General features: G+C 40.5%; 3 protein-coding genes across 5 annotated transcripts; all 3 read left to right on the forward strand.

The window, feature by feature from the left end:
• Positions 1-1,983: 1,983 nt before the first annotated feature.
• On the forward strand, positions 1,984-8,014 carry LOC105913360 (fatty acid hydroxylase domain-containing protein 2-like). 2 transcript variants are annotated; one of them, XM_012842414.3, is made up of 9 exons: positions 1,984-2,223; positions 2,794-2,855; positions 4,407-4,495; positions 4,654-4,757; positions 5,058-5,179; positions 5,472-5,677; positions 5,803-5,908; positions 6,554-6,720; positions 6,958-8,014. In XM_012842414.3, exons 2-9 carry the CDS (start codon positions 2,796-2,798, stop codon positions 7,112-7,114), a joined length of 1,011 nt encoding a protein of 336 aa, XP_012697868.2. In that variant the 5' UTR covers positions 1,984-2,223; positions 2,794-2,795; the 3' UTR covers positions 7,115-8,014. The 2 variants fall into 2 exon arrangements, with proteins under 2 accessions (XP_012697868.2, XP_031418952.1); XM_031563092.2 differs by lacking the exon at positions 1,984-2,223 and adding an exon at positions 2,235-2,359.
• Positions 8,015-12,147: 4,133 nt separating this feature from the next.
• Positions 12,148-13,080, forward strand: zgc:101783 (Protein FAM3C-like). The gene is made up of 4 exons (XM_031563113.1): positions 12,148-12,337; positions 12,440-12,524; positions 12,641-12,767; positions 12,872-13,080. Exons 1-4 carry the CDS (start codon positions 12,262-12,264, stop codon positions 12,959-12,961), a joined length of 378 nt encoding a protein of 125 aa, XP_031418973.1. The 5' UTR covers positions 12,148-12,261; the 3' UTR covers positions 12,962-13,080.
• A 334-nt stretch (positions 13,081-13,414) lies between these two features.
• On the forward strand, positions 13,415-17,530 carry LOC105913357 (E3 ubiquitin-protein ligase Hakai). 2 transcript variants are annotated; one of them, XM_031563118.2, is made up of 6 exons: positions 13,415-13,538; positions 14,327-14,485; positions 14,839-14,939; positions 15,053-15,136; positions 15,280-15,353; positions 16,194-17,530. In XM_031563118.2, exons 1-6 carry the CDS (start codon positions 13,526-13,528, stop codon positions 17,224-17,226), a joined length of 1,464 nt encoding a protein of 487 aa, XP_031418978.1. In that variant the 5' UTR covers positions 13,415-13,525; the 3' UTR covers positions 17,227-17,530. The 2 variants fall into 2 exon arrangements, with proteins under 2 accessions (XP_031418978.1, XP_012697865.1); XM_012842411.3 differs by having other exon boundaries at positions 13,418-13,538; positions 14,327-14,494.
• The last annotated feature ends 95 nt before the right edge of the window (positions 17,531-17,625 follow it).

The raw sequence follows: 17,625 nt of genomic DNA on the forward strand, positions 1-17,625 counted from the left end.
CATTACTGTGTCATTTTCTGTAATTTCTAAAACGACACACTACGTAGCCTAAATATAGTCTTGTACTTCTTGATTAGCAGACAAGATGCGGTGCAAATTCAAATCAATCAAAAACAACGATCAGAATTTGAGCGCACACTGCCAAATGAATGGAGCCTGTCTAGATGGCGAAAAGATGCAAATCAACAGAATGAATGTTATATTTGACATATAAGCTTTAAAGCTTGTTACCAAAAAGAATATTTCCGAATGGAACCCCTTTGTAATCACCAACATTTTGATTAGTAACTGTAATTAAATTAGATATTTTTTCTCAGCAACTGTAACAGATTGCAATTACATGTATTTTGTCATTTAATTAACTCGGTTACATGTAACTAGTTACTCCAAAACTCTGCCCCACAGATAAAAGTCAAGTGAATATGCAGTCCAACAAAAGCATGAAACAAAAATGTGACTGTTCCAGTCGAACTGCTCTGATTCCTGCTCTGCTTGTTTTTTATCAGGTGTTTTGCTAACAATATTCTTTGCTACAGTTTTGCTGGCCCTTTACCCATTGAAAAAGATTATTTGTAAGTCACTATTACTACATTTTGAATGATTTACGATCAATAGTCAAATAGTTCAAATCTAAATTAGAGTTTAATGTATGTCCATTCATGTCTAGTGTCAGATTTGAATGATCTATTATACAAATAGCCTGTTACTTTAGGTTAATATATCAAGAGCTTAACAGTTTACTCCATTAATCTGTATGACATATTGTATATGCAAACGTAAATACTCATTCAGTGATCAGAGTGTAAATGCATGCAGTAGCTAATAGTTCTGATAATAGCAGAATATGTTAACAAATCTTCTCCCATCAGTTTCAGAGATGGGACTGTACTTTGAAATGAACTCATCTTTAGACAAATCTGAAGGTTAATTATACTGCAAAGTTTACAACACATAAAAGTCATGATAAAGTCTTAAGTCTAACTGCTCAATTTCCAGTGGCAACACAATGTGATAATGCCATGAAGGATGAATGAACTAGCACCTCATTCTCTCCTGACAGGCTGCTGGAGTGACACTTCACAGGATGACACGTCCTTTGACACAGGATGTGCTCTACTTTAAAACAAAGGGGTCGCCTTTTATAGCATGTTATATCTCTTGAATCTAATATTCGGGTGTAGTCTAGTGTGTACAGCTAAAAATATATAAAATTCTTGCTGAATCTTTATATCTAAAAGGCCACATCAGCCACATGACGAAACCAACTAGTTTGCCAGTGTGGGAGTACAGTTCCAGTCATCGCACTATTGTGATTCAAATAGTTGAATTGAAGAAGTACAACTTTAGTAGAAGTAGGAACTAAAAGGGTTTTACTCTATCTGAAATGTTTGCAGATTGAGTCCTACAATTTAGTCTCTTAAAACAAAACAGATTGAATGAATGCAGATAACTACTGTATGTTGAGTAAATCTAATCTAATCTAATCTAATCTAAAGACTGGAACCATATCTGCAATATGGACATGCTTTTCCTCTGGACATTTCCCTATTTAACTCAACTATCCTGCCCTCAAACACACACACAGACACACACAGACACACACACACACCAGTATTGTTATGAATCAATACTGTGGAGTCCCTGATTGTTGGGCCCTTGAGTAATGGGTTTATTATTTCCTGAATTATTACCAAAAGGCTGATGACATGTCCATTAACACTGCAGTAATGTTTTAGTAGGCATAGGCCCATTAGATATTTCATTAGGCTTAATGACCTGTGGAAATGATGGGAGTCTGGTGTGATTACAACCAATTCAATTTAATTAAATTGTATTTATATAGCGCGCCAAAACAATAGTCTCAAGGCGCTCTTCAGAGCCCAGAGCCGGAACCTCCCTGGAGCAAGCACAAAGGCTACACATGTGACTGTTGCTGGTGTGACTTCATCATTACTGACTCATCAGCCTTGTTATTCAAGACCCTCTCGAGCAAACAACGGCTAAATAAGTCTGGATCCTCAGCAATAAATTACTGTATTCTTCGCCTTGATCGATTACAGTCGACAATGACCGGAGAAGACCACGTGGACGGGCGAACATGTGACTTGAGACGCCACCAATCAGGATTCGATTATGGTGCATATTGTCAACAAAGTTGTTGATATTGGATTACAGTACTTGGTCGGCAACGAGTTATCCCTACGTGACTGGCGAGTTTTAACAGTGAGTTACCTAAATCATTGTGCCTGCCGAATCTCTCTCTGTAGCTTTGGTTGTGTGTGTTATTTTAACATGGAGCTACAGGTTCTGGTCCAAACCAGACAGACAGACCGCCCGTCGACACAACGGCTGTTTAAAGGTGTGCCGCTTTAGTTTGATGGAACAGGTTTGTTTCTTTAGATTGCATGAGTTGGGAAAACGCGTTCCAACGAGCAGCCTAGTTGTTTTTGGCATTTGTCATCATTTCATGTTATGTTTATTTAAATGTTATGTCTATTTTTTTGTGAATCACTGTGCATGCAATTTCTTTTTGCACGTAATTCCTTTGCTGTTAAGCACTTTGATCTGCATTGTTTTGTATGAAAGGTGCTATACAAAAAAGTTTATTATTATTATTTCCACTGTACGAGCCCTCATTTTGTAACCGTTTGCATTGTAAGTGATGCTAGGCCTACCGATGCACAATTTTAAGTGCAGAAGCTCATTATGAGAAATGAGTTACTCTATTATTCGTAGGAGCCTGTGTGTGACCAAAGCAGAGATACAAATAACTTGCCTTGTTTTCTCTTGCAGACATGGCGAAACAAACTGTTCCATCACAGATCAACATCACGGATCAGCAATGTTTAAACCAGGTAAACTCGCACCTACGACACAATACTTTCCTTTTGAAAGAATTTGCAAGCAAAACACTTTTTGTTCCCTGTGTTTGTGGAGACATGTCACGTGGGTAAGAGAAAGGGAAATAAAGATATAGTTACATGTGGGTAAGTGAAAGATATCAAGTACCCTAGATAGGTGTGCGTGTGTTTTTAGGAAGAGAGTAATGTTCTACCAAGCGATCTATATTAATCTGAGCATTTGAGTTGAGCAATTATGATTTGTGGTGCGACCTGTTAAACTGGCTTAATCCCAGAGTGAAGTTCCGCAGTCTGTTCTCATATAAAAGGTCATCAGGCAGCGAGACTGAGTGTGTGTGTGAAAGAGGGAGAGGAGAAGAGAAAAGTCACCAGCAAAATAAACAAGAAAAATGAAAGGACATTGGGCCTCATTCTCGAATATTTTCTGAAGTTTCTTCTGAAATGTTTCAGACTTCGGAAAACCAACGTAAGAAAAAGATCTCCGCCAGATTCATGAACGCCTGAAAATGTGTTCTCAGCTGTGCTCCCCCGAATGAGGTTTCTTAAATTGAAAGCGCGTTCTCTTGCACCTGGATTTGCATACATACACGCCCCGCCAGCTCCTTATAAGGGAACGCAACCGTAGTGACGTGTGCTGTCTGAATCGACCGAATCCACGCGAAAGCAACTCGAAAGTGAGTCATGTCAAAGCGGAAAGCGGGCACCGGTCGAGTAAACGCAGATCTAACTTCACCGGTGCAGAGGTAGAGGTACTGTTCAATTCTATTCCACTATGGCTATATCAACGCGAGTTTAGTTTAGTGCTTATTTATTTATTCACTTACATTTGCAGTGTTCGTGTCGTGTAGTGCTTTTATTTATTTTATGACATCGCGATGCCTCGTAGAATCATGACTATAAATGTGAAACGTAATTGTTAATGATACAAATATTTCCGTATTTATTATTATTATAATTATTTAAATCCGAGGATGTCTGTAGAGTTGATCACCAACGATTTTTCACAAATTCAGCCCTTAACCCTTGTAACACGGAGCGGCCCCGTGGGCCATCTTGTGGTTTTTTGAGGAATTGCATTTAAGAAAACTCTGGGCGATTTACGACTGCTATTTCGCGTTCTGAAATTCTTCTGAAGTTCAGAACAAATCTCAGATGAGAAAACTTTCATGAATGCCAAATTTGTTCCTAAGACACTGGAAGTGGAGTTCAGAAGAAATGCCTTCTTAAATTCTTCTTAACTGCGTTCGAGAATGAGGCCCATTATTGTCGGGTTAAAAAGTAATTTCTTGTTTTCCCTCATCTGTCTTTGTGCTTCTGTGGCTGTAAATGTAAATTCTCAATGTTGACCTGAATGCCCTTGTAATATTGGACTTGCATTAGCTGAGTGGTACTTCTGTGCTAGTTACTTTATTTGTGAGGTGCAGATACATTTTGGTTGAGAGTCGTTTCCATCCCAGATTCCCAGCGCAATGCTAATATAACCGCCCTTGGGGTGGAATCATCCGACTGATCAATGACTGGATGGTTGATTGATTACCTCTGCAGGGGGGCTTATGGGACTCCATGAAGAAGGCAGCCTTCATCATTGGGTCTGGACTCTTCTTCCTCGTGGCGTTTCGGAACTCTGTCATGTGGTACGTGCTCCACATGAACGTACACAGAATAGACATTCTCTCTCCAGTGCTCATCATGGTTCTTGTACATGCCATGTTTACAGTGGTTCTTTTTCTTAAGAGCGTGATCAGCAAGTAAAGCTTTCTCGCGCTGTGTGTGTTGTGTGTGTGTTCTGAAGGCACCTGCAGCGGTTCTGGGGTGCGTCTGGAGACTTCTGGCAAACCCAGTGGAGTAAACTGCTGCTGCACTTTGAAGGGCGCGAGGCCACACTCTTCTTCCTGGGTGAGACTGCTGATGCACTTTGAAGGCCGGATTGACACACTATTGTACACAACAAAATACACACCCTTGGTGAGCCTGAGTAAGGATGTTATTTTCGGCACAACAATGGTTCCCAGTTACGGATATATTCTGCTCTGATATCTGTGTGTGTGTGTGTGTGTGACACTATCTTTATCCTTATATGAAAGTAAATGTAGTATGTAAACCACATGTTGTTTTTTGGAAATGGACAGGACATTTTTAATGACACTTTAATAATATCCATGAAAGACTTAATAATATCTGTGTGTGTGTGTGTAGGGACAATGCTGGTTCCCACAGCCAGTTTCTGGCTGCTGAATGGACTGTTTATGTTGTCTGACTCCACTGGAAAGCCAACCTTCATCACACGCTACCGCATCCAACAGGACAAGAACAGCCCGGTATGAACACACACACACACACACTGACACACCATCAACTTTTACCTACTGCCACCAAACCAGTTCCTCTGAACAACCTGGGGGGGTTTGGCAATGCGTACATGGCATTCAGACCTCATTGCCTCATTCAGGTACAAAGATCTTATTCATTATTAATTGATTTATTGCTTTCTAGAATGGCATACATAGAGGTGTGTGTGTGTGCGGGGGGGCTGCACATTACCACATATGACATCCCTGTTTGTCTCTAACTGTCACCTGTGTGTGTGTGTGTGTGTGTGTGTGTGTGCAGGTGGACCCTGAGCGTCTGCGTCACGCGGTGAAGACGGTGCTATGGAATCAGGTGTTCCTGTCGGGGCCTCTGGTGGTGATGGCCTACCTGGTGATGACGGCCAGAGGGGACCCCATGGCCCCCCACCTCCCCCACTTCCACTGGGTCCTGCTGGAGCTCAGCCTCAGTGGACTGGTGGAGGAGGTTCTCTTCTACTACTCACACAGGTACACACACACACACATATACACACAGACACGTGGAAATACACAAACTATAGACCATTTTAAAAGCTTTAACATGAATGACTCAGGTAAATACTGTGTTGTGTGTGTGTGTGTTTGTTCTCCAGGTTGTTCCACCACCCTACTATTTATAAGCATATTCATAAGATCCATCATGAGTGGACAGCTCCTGTTGGTGTTATCGCCCTCTATGCACATCCTGTGGAGCATGTGGTAAGATCATCATACACTTTGTGTACTAGTGATGCATCAATACATTTCATTGTCTTGAGTTGTACGCCCTGTCTGTCTGTAAGTTGTGTTTGTTTGTTTTTTGTTTTGTTTTTATGCCTTTATTTTATTTGATTTCAATTGTCTTATTTTTCTTTCTCTTTTAATTTCATTTTGGTATAATTTCTTACTTACTCCTAGTATTTGTCTGTTTGTACTTAATTACCTGAAAAAACCTAATAAACATGTTGTAGATAAAATAAATAAAAAAGATCATCATACACACACACACACAGTTTTCCTCTTCCTGTTTATGTATACCAATATACTAGCTTAAACATTGTGTTGTGTGCTCATATGTGTAAGAGTGTCTGTATCCATGTTCATGGAGTTTGTGTTTGTTCATGTCTTTGTGGTTTCAGTTGATAGACTACCACTTTAGTGCAGTCTCTGTGTCTTGATATATCCGTAAGTGGTCGTTAGGTTTAAACTTTTCCAACACAGTGTGTACAGTGTATGACTTCAGCTTATACATTGCCATGTGTGTGGGATCTGTACTGTGTATATTTACATATTGTGTGTGTTGCTGTAGCTCTCCCTGCCTCTTGTACATGTGTGTATATATGTTAATGTGTGTGTGTATTTTAGCTGTCCAACATGCTGCCTGCTCTGATGGGACCCATGCTGCTCGGCTCCCACCTGAGCACCACCTGCCTGTGGTTCACTGTGGCCCTGCTGTTCACCACCATCTCCCACTGCGGGTACCACCTGCCCCTGCTGCCCTCACCTGAGTTCCACGACTACCACCACCTCAAGTAAGGGGGGATAGAGGGGGGGGGGGGGGCCTACTCCCACCTCAAGTAAGGGGGGATAGAGGAGGAGGAGGGGGGATATTACCACTTCATGTATGTGACAGTTTATCACATTCTTGTGTGTGTGAATGTACATCACTGAGGTCATCACATTTTCATTCATCGTGTGTGTTTGTGTGTGTGTGTGTGTGTGTGTGTGTGTGTGTGTGTGTGTGTGTGTGTATGTGTATTCTGCTGCAGGTTTAATCAGTGTTTTGGCGTTCTGGGTGTGTTAGATCGCCTGCACGGCACAGATGACAAGTTCCGCCAGACAAAAGCCTATGAGCGACACTCTCTCCTACTCAGCCTCACACCCCTCAAACACACCATCCCAGACCCACCCAAGAACTCTCAGTGAGCGCGCGTATGTCTGCCCAAAGCCAGCATTGGATGTCAGGCCACGGTACTACCAAAATACCGTTGGGCGCTCATCATTTTGACTTGAACCACGTTAACGTTATTTGTGATTAACGTGAGTACCGTTAAATATGAAATGGTCAATAAGTTAGTGACAGGTATCACAAGTAATGGTAGCGTAGCTAATATTAACGTTAACGCACCACGTGCAGCAAATAGGCAACGTTAGCAATCTAGCTATCAGCATACTTAGTTTATCTCATAGACATATGGTTTATCTGATGTTAAATTGCCACCTCTGGGCAAATGAGAATTCATGTTAATTCAGATGTAAAAGTTGTATGTATCACAGCTTGTAAACGTCTCACACTTTGAAAGTATGTGTTTTTCCTAAAACATTAAACTTAAAATGTTTTGTTTTTTATTCTTTTCTTTTGTTATCTTTTTTATGTCTTTATTTTAAGCGTCTTTTAGAACTGTGAAAAGCGCTATAAACATGTAATGTTTTATTATTATAAAATAAACACAGGACGAACGTTATCTTGGCTAATACTTTCCTTGTCATGCATTATGTCTATGGTTCAGAGAGTACGCACTAAATGTCTTCCGAGGTTGAAAAAAAGGCTCTGCACGAACGTTCGGTCTGACCAACCCCAATGAGTAGCCTAGACTCTAGATGGCAACAGCAAACCATATCAAAAATACCACACACATTTGTCCACAAGACAAGGTAAACAGACAGGATTTGGTGGAGGGGATTGAGTTGTTCAAGGGCTGCATGACATGGAATTTCAAATGTTGAAAACATAACTCATTTTCTGTAATTTCTAAAACGACACACTACATAGCCTTAATAAAGCCTAGTCTAAGTAATCTAAACACATGTACACAAGTACATTTTGATCAGAAGAGGAAGGGATATACAAAACAGAGGGGGGGAAATCCCCTTTCTCTCACTCGGAAAAACGCATCCTCTTTAAATGGAATGAATAATGAAGCACAACATTGAACATAGAACCTGTCATGCAGGAGAGAATCAGGAGAACCTGTCATGCAGGAATGCCCAGGACTTCTTCAAGACCTTTTCAGTTTAAATGTTTTCTCCTGTGTTCTCCAATGTTCAATCTGGACATTTATAGGCTTATTCACCACATTTGATACATTGTTTAAATTTGCAGTTTCATTCACAAACCCACCCACACTGATGCTTACATTATTTTGGTTGTATGTTGTTACCAATGTATTTTTTAATGGTAGGCCTATCATTCATTTATGTTCATATCAGAATGTGTCTGTCAAAATATCTATGTAATGTTATCATTACTCAAGGCTCTTAGTCAAAGTTTTCAAAATAATCACTAAATAAGTGCTTTTACCAACAGCAGTGACCCTATTTATTTATGCACTGCATTCTATTCATTCCATTCGGCATTCTATTCTCTTCTAGTATTTATTTATATCACTACAACAGTCATTTTGTTCAAGCTTTAAATTGTAAGTTGTGCTTAAGTTGGGTCACAAATGACTTGCAGTGTAGTTTGTAAGGGTGGGGTTTAGACAGAGGCAGCTAAACTGGATCAGTCTTGGGTGGCAGACAGCTAATCACACTGTGTCAAATGAAAGCAAAGGGATCTATATGACCTGAAAGAACCATACATTTTGTGAAGGTAATACAATTCATGTTGTGTTTTACAGAATCTGCATTTGTTTTATGTATACACTTAGAAAAAATGTGGTTATTAGGCAGCCCTTAGTCGGTGTGAGTGGTTAGAGGCACATATAGTGATGTCTTAAAGTGAAAAGCTTATCTTAGCAAGAGTGAGGATTGTAAAGGTCATACTGAATCATGTTTACTGTTTGTACTTCTCTCTCTCTCGCTCTCTCTCTCTCTCTCTGTCTCTTTGTCTCTTTCTCTCAAAGCCTTTCAGCCTGGATGACATGCAAATTATTTTTGTGGACACTTCGTTTGCTTCCTGCCAATAACTTTTCTGTGCAACAAGGGAATCTATTTTATGTGTGGAAATGACGCTATATGTACGGAGAGGTAGGCTGTCATTCACTCGTTGGCATTCATAGACTTTCCAGATTCACAGACATTTGTTTTAACTCATTTACTCACATCACTCACATTCTTTCCTGTGCTTGTCTGTCTGTCTGTTTGTGTGTGTGTGTGTGTGTGTGTGTGTGTGTGTGTGTGTGTGTGTGTGTGTGTGTGTGCGTGCGTGCGTGCGTGCGTGCGTGCGTGCGTGCGTGCGCGCGCGCGCGCGCGTGCGTGCGTGTGTGTGTGTTGCCTTCTCAAAGGACTAAGACAAGTACGTATAAAAAGAAAGTTTGGAAAGTGTAAGTACTATTTTATTTTATTTGGTTTATGTTCCAGCTTACACAGAAGAGTATTAGTTCAGTTGTTGCTTTTGACTTTCAATATATTGATATAGAATTATATGTCTTTGCATACGTCATGAGTATCAGAGAACAGTTACTGAAAATAGTTCTAATCTTGGGTCATGTGTGTCGACGTAATGAAACGCATTGTTAATGTCAAATTGTAGTCTCACTTTTAAAAGTACATTACATTAACACATTACTGTACCACCAACTGAATGTACAAGAAGTACGGTTCACTTCCAATTACTTCTTGATAAGCAGACGAGATGCGGTGCAAATTCAAACAATAGAACCAAACAAAAACAACGATCAGAATTTGAGCGCACAATGCCAAATGAATGGAGCCTGTCTAGATGGTGAAAACATGCAAATCAACAGAATGAATGTTATTTTTTACATATAAGCTTTGAAGCTTTTTACTGAAAAGAATATTTTCAGATGGAACCCCCAATCACCAACATTTTGTGAATATGCAGTCATACACGTCTACGATTAAAGCATGACAACAAAAATGTGACTTTTCCAGTCCAACTGCTCTGTCTCCTGTGTACAAAATAGTATGTGAAAATTTAAGCCAAGGAATGATACTACCTTTTTCTTACCTGCTGTGTTTATGTGTATGTGTGTGTTGAAACGTATCTAACTAGATAAGTCGAAATATAGAAAAAAAGTTGTGTTGCCTCTATCAACTGAGTGATAACATACTTTATCTCAATAAGTCATCATGCTCTGCTTGTTTTTTTTTAACAGGTGCTTTGCTACCAATATTATTTGTCGCCGCTTTGCTGGCCATTTACCTGTTGAAAAAGATTATTTGTAAGTCCCTATTACTACATTTTGAATGATTTCTGATCAATAGTCAAATCTAAATTAGAGTTTAATGTATGTCCATTCATGTCTAGTGTCAGATTTTAATTATCTATTATACAAATAGCCTGTTACTTCAAGTTAATATATCAAGAGCTTACCAGTTTACTCCATCCATCTGTACTACATATTGTATATGCAAACATATATACTCATTCAGTGATCAGAGTGTAAATGCATGCAGTAGATAATAGTTCTGATAATAGCAGAATATGTTAACAGATGAGCAAATCTTCTCCCATCAGTTCCAGAGATAGGACTGTACTTCGAAATGAACTCGTCTTTAGCAAAATCTGAAGGTAAATTATACTGCAATGTTTACAACACATAAAAGTAATGTGTTTGTGTGTGGGGGGGGGAGGATAGTTAACAGGCAATGTTGCTCTTCTTGGTTCTTGATTATCCCCAACATATTTCACAGATAGACTCCGTGCCAAGGAGTTTAATGCATGCTTACTAATTTAAGTTGTAGATACAGTATACACTCATTGGTCCCATAAATAGCTTTTGCTTTAGAAACTCAATAGCAGCTCACTGGATGCCTACCAAAGATTTGTTTGGGAGAGATCTCATTCATTCAGTGGCCAGTGCAGGACATGTTACCACACAATGAAACAGATGATCACATCCTCCTCCTTTACTTGCAGAGATAGCAATTGCATCCTCTAACAACCTCCCAGATCCTGACAAAAAACCTAAAGGTGAAGGTAATATTTCATGTCCTGTAAAAAAAAACATGTTTGTGTGTGTATGTACAGTGGATAGTCTAACCTCATGGTTGACTCTCATCACCTTCTTTTTGCAGGTCTACAAACCAAATGTGGCCTGCTAGAGCGCTGTCCTAGAGGGACCTTTGCTTTCAGCATAATGAGTGGTGCTGCAAATGTTATCCCACCTAAAATGTGTTTGAATGGTCAAATGTGAGCCTTTTCTCTATGTAAAGATTATATATATTCAGAATAATCCATGACACGAGTTCCACAATTTAGATGGTAGCGCCATGCAAGGTGTGCACACTGTGACGTGGAATATTTCCTAAACCACAGAGTGGACTACCACTTAAAACTGTTTATTACACAAATATGTATTACTTCAACAACATTTTTTGACAAAAATCTATTGACAGTATGACTCTCCATGCACAAAGTCTAACTGCTCAATTTCCATTGACTAAAACTAAAACATGGGTTTTGTTGTGCCTTTTTTCAATCAAAACTGACCCTAATGAATTTTAGTGGTGTCATATCAACCTGATTTATATAAAAGTAGCTAAAATAAGGTTGGTTGGAGCTGTGATTACAAGACACAAACCGTATGACCAGAAATTAAGTTGCTAGCTCTCTTACAAGTCAGGATCTCTTTATCTCTGCTTTAGCAAGTGGTTTATTCTACCTATTGTACCTGATGTAGGCTAGTAGTTAAGCATCAGTGGCTACATTAAATATTTGGTCAGTTACCAACATTTCCAGACACTTTATCTCTTCTGACTAACAATATTGTGAGTAACTGCTCACAATTTTGTGCATATCTTATTTTTCTTTTCTTTTCTCTCTCTCTTAGGGTTATTAGCAGGTCATTGGGAAATGCAAATGATGGACTGAACATTGCTGTAATCAACGGTAATACAATTTAAGGAAAAAAGTAATTAGGACAGAACTTAAGACACTGAAGACTTGAACAGAAGATCGATACAGAGGACAAAAGAGGGTTTCCTTTAGCATCTGAATGCAAAAGTATAGTCAGTTTATAAAGCAATCGAATAATCTATAGAATTATTTTCTGAGCAATTACTAGAGTGATTTCTTTTGTCAGATTTTTAAATAAATAAAAAACTATACACTTACCCATTGTTCCATTTCAGTTACTTTGTGACAGCTTTGATGGTTTATAAAAAACATGGTTATTATTATTATTATTACAGCCCGGACAGGAGAAGCTATTAGCACAGGCACCTTTAACATGTGGTTTGGCGGTAAGTTGCCCTGCACTATACAGTTACAAAACATTGTGTAATGTTACTTTGTCATACATTCTCTGCAAATTAAACTCACTTCACCACATTTATCTTTGGCAGATGTTGAAAGCCTGGTGACGTTTCTGAAGGCCATTCAGAAAGACACTTTTGTATTGATCGCAACATTTGACGATGGAGCAACCAAGTAGGGAACTGTTAGATTAATTTCTTGTTAGCTTAATCATCATGGATTCTCAAATACAGTTGTTATACATTTCATCTTCAAAAAGGATTGTGATCAGAAACTGAAATAATTAACAGGATTACTGCTGAAGCAAGGGAACTTATTGCTGAGCTTGGAAGTTCAGCCATCAACAGTTTAGCCTTCCGTGATAACTGGGTCTTTGCTGGAGGGAAAGGAATCACTGGCAAGAGTCCATTTGAACAGGTAATAATATTAGTGTGGTTATACTGACCTTCCTATTTTGGTATTTTTGGTTGACATTTGAAAAATATTTTCTGTTTACAAATTGATGTTTGTTCTATTTCCAGCATGCAAAAAACAACAAGTCAAACAACAAATATGACAACTGGCCTGAGCTACTGGAACTGAAGGGTTGCCTCCCACAGAAGCTGGATTAAAACTGGATGAAGTGGGGAAAAGACCTACATGAAGATTGTGACTGAATAATGTTGGATGCTTGGACATGGTAGTCCTGGTCATGGTCATGGCAGTCCTCTGTACTGTACCTCTGTCTGAGTAGATTTGTTTATTTATACTGGTCTCTGCATTGCCTACTTTGTAAATGTGTAAGAAACAAATTTTTCCATATTTCAAAAACCTGATTTTTGTATATTAGGTTTATTGTTGGCAGCCTAATGATAGTGTAAGCATAAACTAGGAATTAATTTATTATGTGTGTTCACAGGGCAAATTAATTAAATAATTTTGACTGGAGGCCACATATGCTAAGTCTATTTTCGTGTAGACCTAATTAAACAAAAACAAAGGAAAATACTTATGTAAGGCTTCTTTACTACCCAGCGTTAAATTGCATTATTTTTCGGGCGACTTGAGAGAAAACGACTAACTTCAGATCTGCAGTGATGGGCAGAGATTGTCTGTGGGAGGGTGTCTGACTGAGTCAGCTGGCTTCTCCCAACATCCTCTCAAGCACCGTATCCCATCATGCATTGCACGGAATCATGGATCAAATTGGTAAGAGTTGTTAATATGAAATTAAACTGTATTAAAAGCTTTGTAATAGTACGCTGAAGTGCAGGGATTCAAGTGTTCAGATGTCTGTCTTTGTCTTAACGGTATGTAGATATTCTAAATGCACACTCTTGTGGCTACAGAGATCGTCTAGCTAGCTCATAATGAAGCAGCGCCAAGTATGTCAACTAGCATGTTGGCCAGCTGTGTTAAAACAGTAGCTACTCAGATCGCTGAACACTTTTTTCAGCTGGTGGGACTGGAAAAGCATGTCGTCTTATAAATCCACAACAAGACGACATCGAATTGTACCATTATTTGGAATTATTGTACAGCGAGGGCCCGAGGTCTTGAGTTGGTCTGAATGCCTGTAAAAATAAACTTGGTTAGCCTGTTAGTCTGCAAACTGAATTTGACTCTCAGCTGTGTGTGCAACCGATACAGGGAGGGGTTATGCAGATAAACTGACAACTAACGATGGCTATTTTATTGCATCTCATAACTGATTGTCAAAAAAAAACATCTCATCCTCCTGTCATTCAATTAATGCAGTTGAGTGGGCTGGATATCTGTATTGATATGCCATACGTCACAGTTGGTAATACACGTCCTCTGTATGTTGAAGAAAGGTACTACCCCCTTAAACAAAACAACTTTTTTAAACAGTTGGCGATTTGTATAAGGGTTCTATATAAGATGGTGTCAGTGAACCAGTACTGAATGCGGCTGCATCACAAGATGATCACTTTTTGAACAATTCACCCTCCAATTCTGCCCATCATTTTTTGCAGATAACGATTTGCAAGGTACAGATGGCTCCGGTTCCCTAGGAGGTCCTGATGTCCGTAGACAGATCCCAATCAAGTTGCTGTCCAAGCAAGCTGTGAGAAGCAAACCCCCTGTGCGGCCTCAACGATCCACAAGCAGATTGCTACCAAAAGGCCAATCAGGTGATGAAGGTAAACAGAACACGATTACTGTAAAGTTAGTTTTGACAGTGGGATAATGTGGCCATATAGAGAGTGCTAATTTGATTAGATTATTGCTACACTGCTTAATTGGTTTCTTTCATTCAGTAATAAACCCTCTGAATTATTCTGTATAATTCGTGATTAGTTGAGCACCCCTTATTTAGCTAAATTAAATCTGGTTTGCTTGGAGCATGGATAGATAGGGTACATACAAGAGCAAACAGTGGCAGCATTTCCAATTGTTTCGCTTACTTTTGATCAGACCGCGTGTCTATGCTTGTTTACAGTAAATTGTGTAAGAATATACATAATGTGAATTGTTTTTTGTACAGAGGGTTTTGGCTACAAGCAAGAAGAGAGATTTGAGTGTAAGTCAGGGGATGCGTTTGGCAGCCAGCGCAGATTCCCTCACCCCCTATTCTGGGACTATAAAGTAAGAAGTTTATATTTATCAAATAAACTTTAAGTGTCTTTTTGCTGCACATAGTTGAAGTATATTTGTAGGTTTTGATATTTTCTACATTTGCACACTGTACATCTCTCTAGCTCAATCTGGTGGGTGAGAAGGATGACACACCTGTTCATTGCTGTGACAAGTGTGGGCTGCCCATAAAGCTCTATGGTCGCATGGTAAGAAGATATTGAGCCAACATTATGTAGTAATAATTTGGTTTCTTAATGGAGATATAATAGTTTCGTTTATAAACTGGTAGTTGGACAGTGATTGGTTTTTTTTGTACCAGACTGGTTAAATTAGTTTGGCCTCATCCTAGATTCCCTGCAAGCATGTGTTTTGCTACGAATGCGCTGTGCTGTATGAGAAGAAGAATGACAAGATGTGTCCAGGGTAAGCGTCTAACTTCATGCTAATGTTTGTCCTTAATATTTCCCTCAGTCATTTCTTTTGTTTCCAAAAGATGATAAAAACAATAAACAATATAAGATTTCATATAGAATGAATGAGAAGATTATGTTATCATATATATTGCATCAGATTTAGCTAAGGATGCACTGATACCACTTTTATCAAGGGCGAGTACAAGTACTTACATTTGTGTACTTTCCGATACCAAGTACAGATACGAGAACTTAATTATTTGCCTACGCCTACGCATGAAATGCATGCACAAATACATACAATCATAGACACCAAATCAACATTGGATGTAGTTTTACTATCCAGACGAAAAAGAAAACATTAATTTGACATTAAACATTAAAAACTTAATTGGTTGCTATGCAACACCTGAAACACATTGTGTCGTGAGAAGACTTGAGAGCTCAACAAAACGACATGTTTTCTATTTACAATTACCATTTATTTTCATTTACAAAATGAAAGGAGAGAAAAATGCCGTATAATAAACTACTTACTAACCTTGACCGTTCGGTCATGCCGGGAAATATCAAACTTCGGCTTTGGCGTATCAACCTCGCTATCGCTCGGCCGATACGTTAAAGCCACAGTTTGATATTTCCCGGCATGACCGAACGGTCAAGGTTAGTAAGTAGTTTGTATCACACATATTAACATTATTTATGATTAAGTGTACTTTGTGATTCTTACTATTAGGTTCTGTTTTGTGTGCACAGAATATCTGCTCCATCATTTAAACCTGATAATGATTTGTGTCTTGTGCTGTTTTATGATGCTGGCACCAATTCCTGTACTAAACCCCAAGTTCAGTTTGTCCCTCTACAGCTGCACCGACCAGGTCCAACGCATAGAGCAGTGCCTGCGCGGCTCCCTCTACATGTGCAGCCAGGTGCAGGGATGCAAGCGCACCTACCTGTCCCAGCGTGACCTGCAGGCCCACGTCAACCACCGCCACATGAGATCAGCCAAGCTCTCAGGCTCCCGAGCCGAGCCTCCACACCCACCACTGGCTGCCGACCCTTCGGACCGCTTCCGCCTGCCTCCACCCCCGCACCTGCCCAAACCGCACCCCATGATCCCGCCTCCACTGCAGGGCCACGAGTCCTACGGCCAGCCTCCACCTGCCTCCCCCTCCCTCTCTCCCTCGCCTGCGGACCTGGCGGCTGCCTCACGGGCTCTCGCGCAGGAGAGCTTCCGGATTGCGACGATGACCACCCGCAAGCACAGTAACCTCATCACTGTGCCCATCCAGGACGACTCCGCCAGCTCAGCTGCTCCAGCACATGACAGTCTCCCTCAGACGCCCCCTGGCTTGCCCCCGGCTCACCACCATCCGGGAGAGTACCCGGCACAGCCTATTGTGTCCCACCCTCACCACATGATGGCGCCACCTCAGCAGCAACATTACGGGCCCCCACCACCACCCCCTCCACTAAACCACCACATGCAGCATCCATCCCCTCAGAGCTCTGGGACGCCACACCTGGTGTACAACCAGGCCCCACCCATGTCTTCCGGACCTCCCCCCATCACCCCACCCCCAGGACACATCATCAGTCAGCTGCCCCCCTATATGAACCACCCTCCACCAGGAGCTTTAACACAGCATGGAGGGCCCCCTGTCACTGCACCCCCACCTCACCACTACAACCCCAGCTCTATGCAGCAGGACCAGGGTACCCTAAGCCCACCCTTTACCCAGCCCGGAGGGCTTAGCCCAGGGCTGTGGCCGGCTCCCAGGGGCCCACACCCACCCCGCATGCAGGGTCCTCCTCCTCCTCAAGCCCAGATCCCTGGACCTCATCATCCTGATCAATCACGATACAGAACATATTATCAATAGCCTCATAACCCACATCTGGCCACCTTTAATATACTTAGTGTGATGTGTCTACGCATAGTGTGCTGGTGGGTATATGTCTCTGTTCATATGCCCTGGAGAGAGAGTTATATATCAATAAAGATCACGGTGATGATGATTTTTGCTACAGACTTGCCTCTATGATGGTATTTCAGACTACATGGTGCTCATGCTGAAGTATTCACTAAAGCATTCACTCATGTTGAAGTGTTCAAAGTGAGAGTAAGCCATTTGGACTTCAATGGATGTATTGTTTCCATGGCAATAAATGTAAAGTTGTCTGCCATAGTTGTCTTCTTTGTGGTTGAAACATATGTGGTAGGTTTTCAGACTCAACATTGGCTTATAGTTTTTCAGTCTAAGCTGTGATTGTAAATATTC

The sequence above is a fragment of the Clupea harengus genome, chromosome 3 (genome assembly GCF_900700415.2).
Source record: "Clupea harengus chromosome 3, Ch_v2.0.2, whole genome shotgun sequence".
Lineage (NCBI taxonomy): Eukaryota > Metazoa > Chordata > Actinopteri > Clupeiformes > Clupeidae > Clupea > Clupea harengus.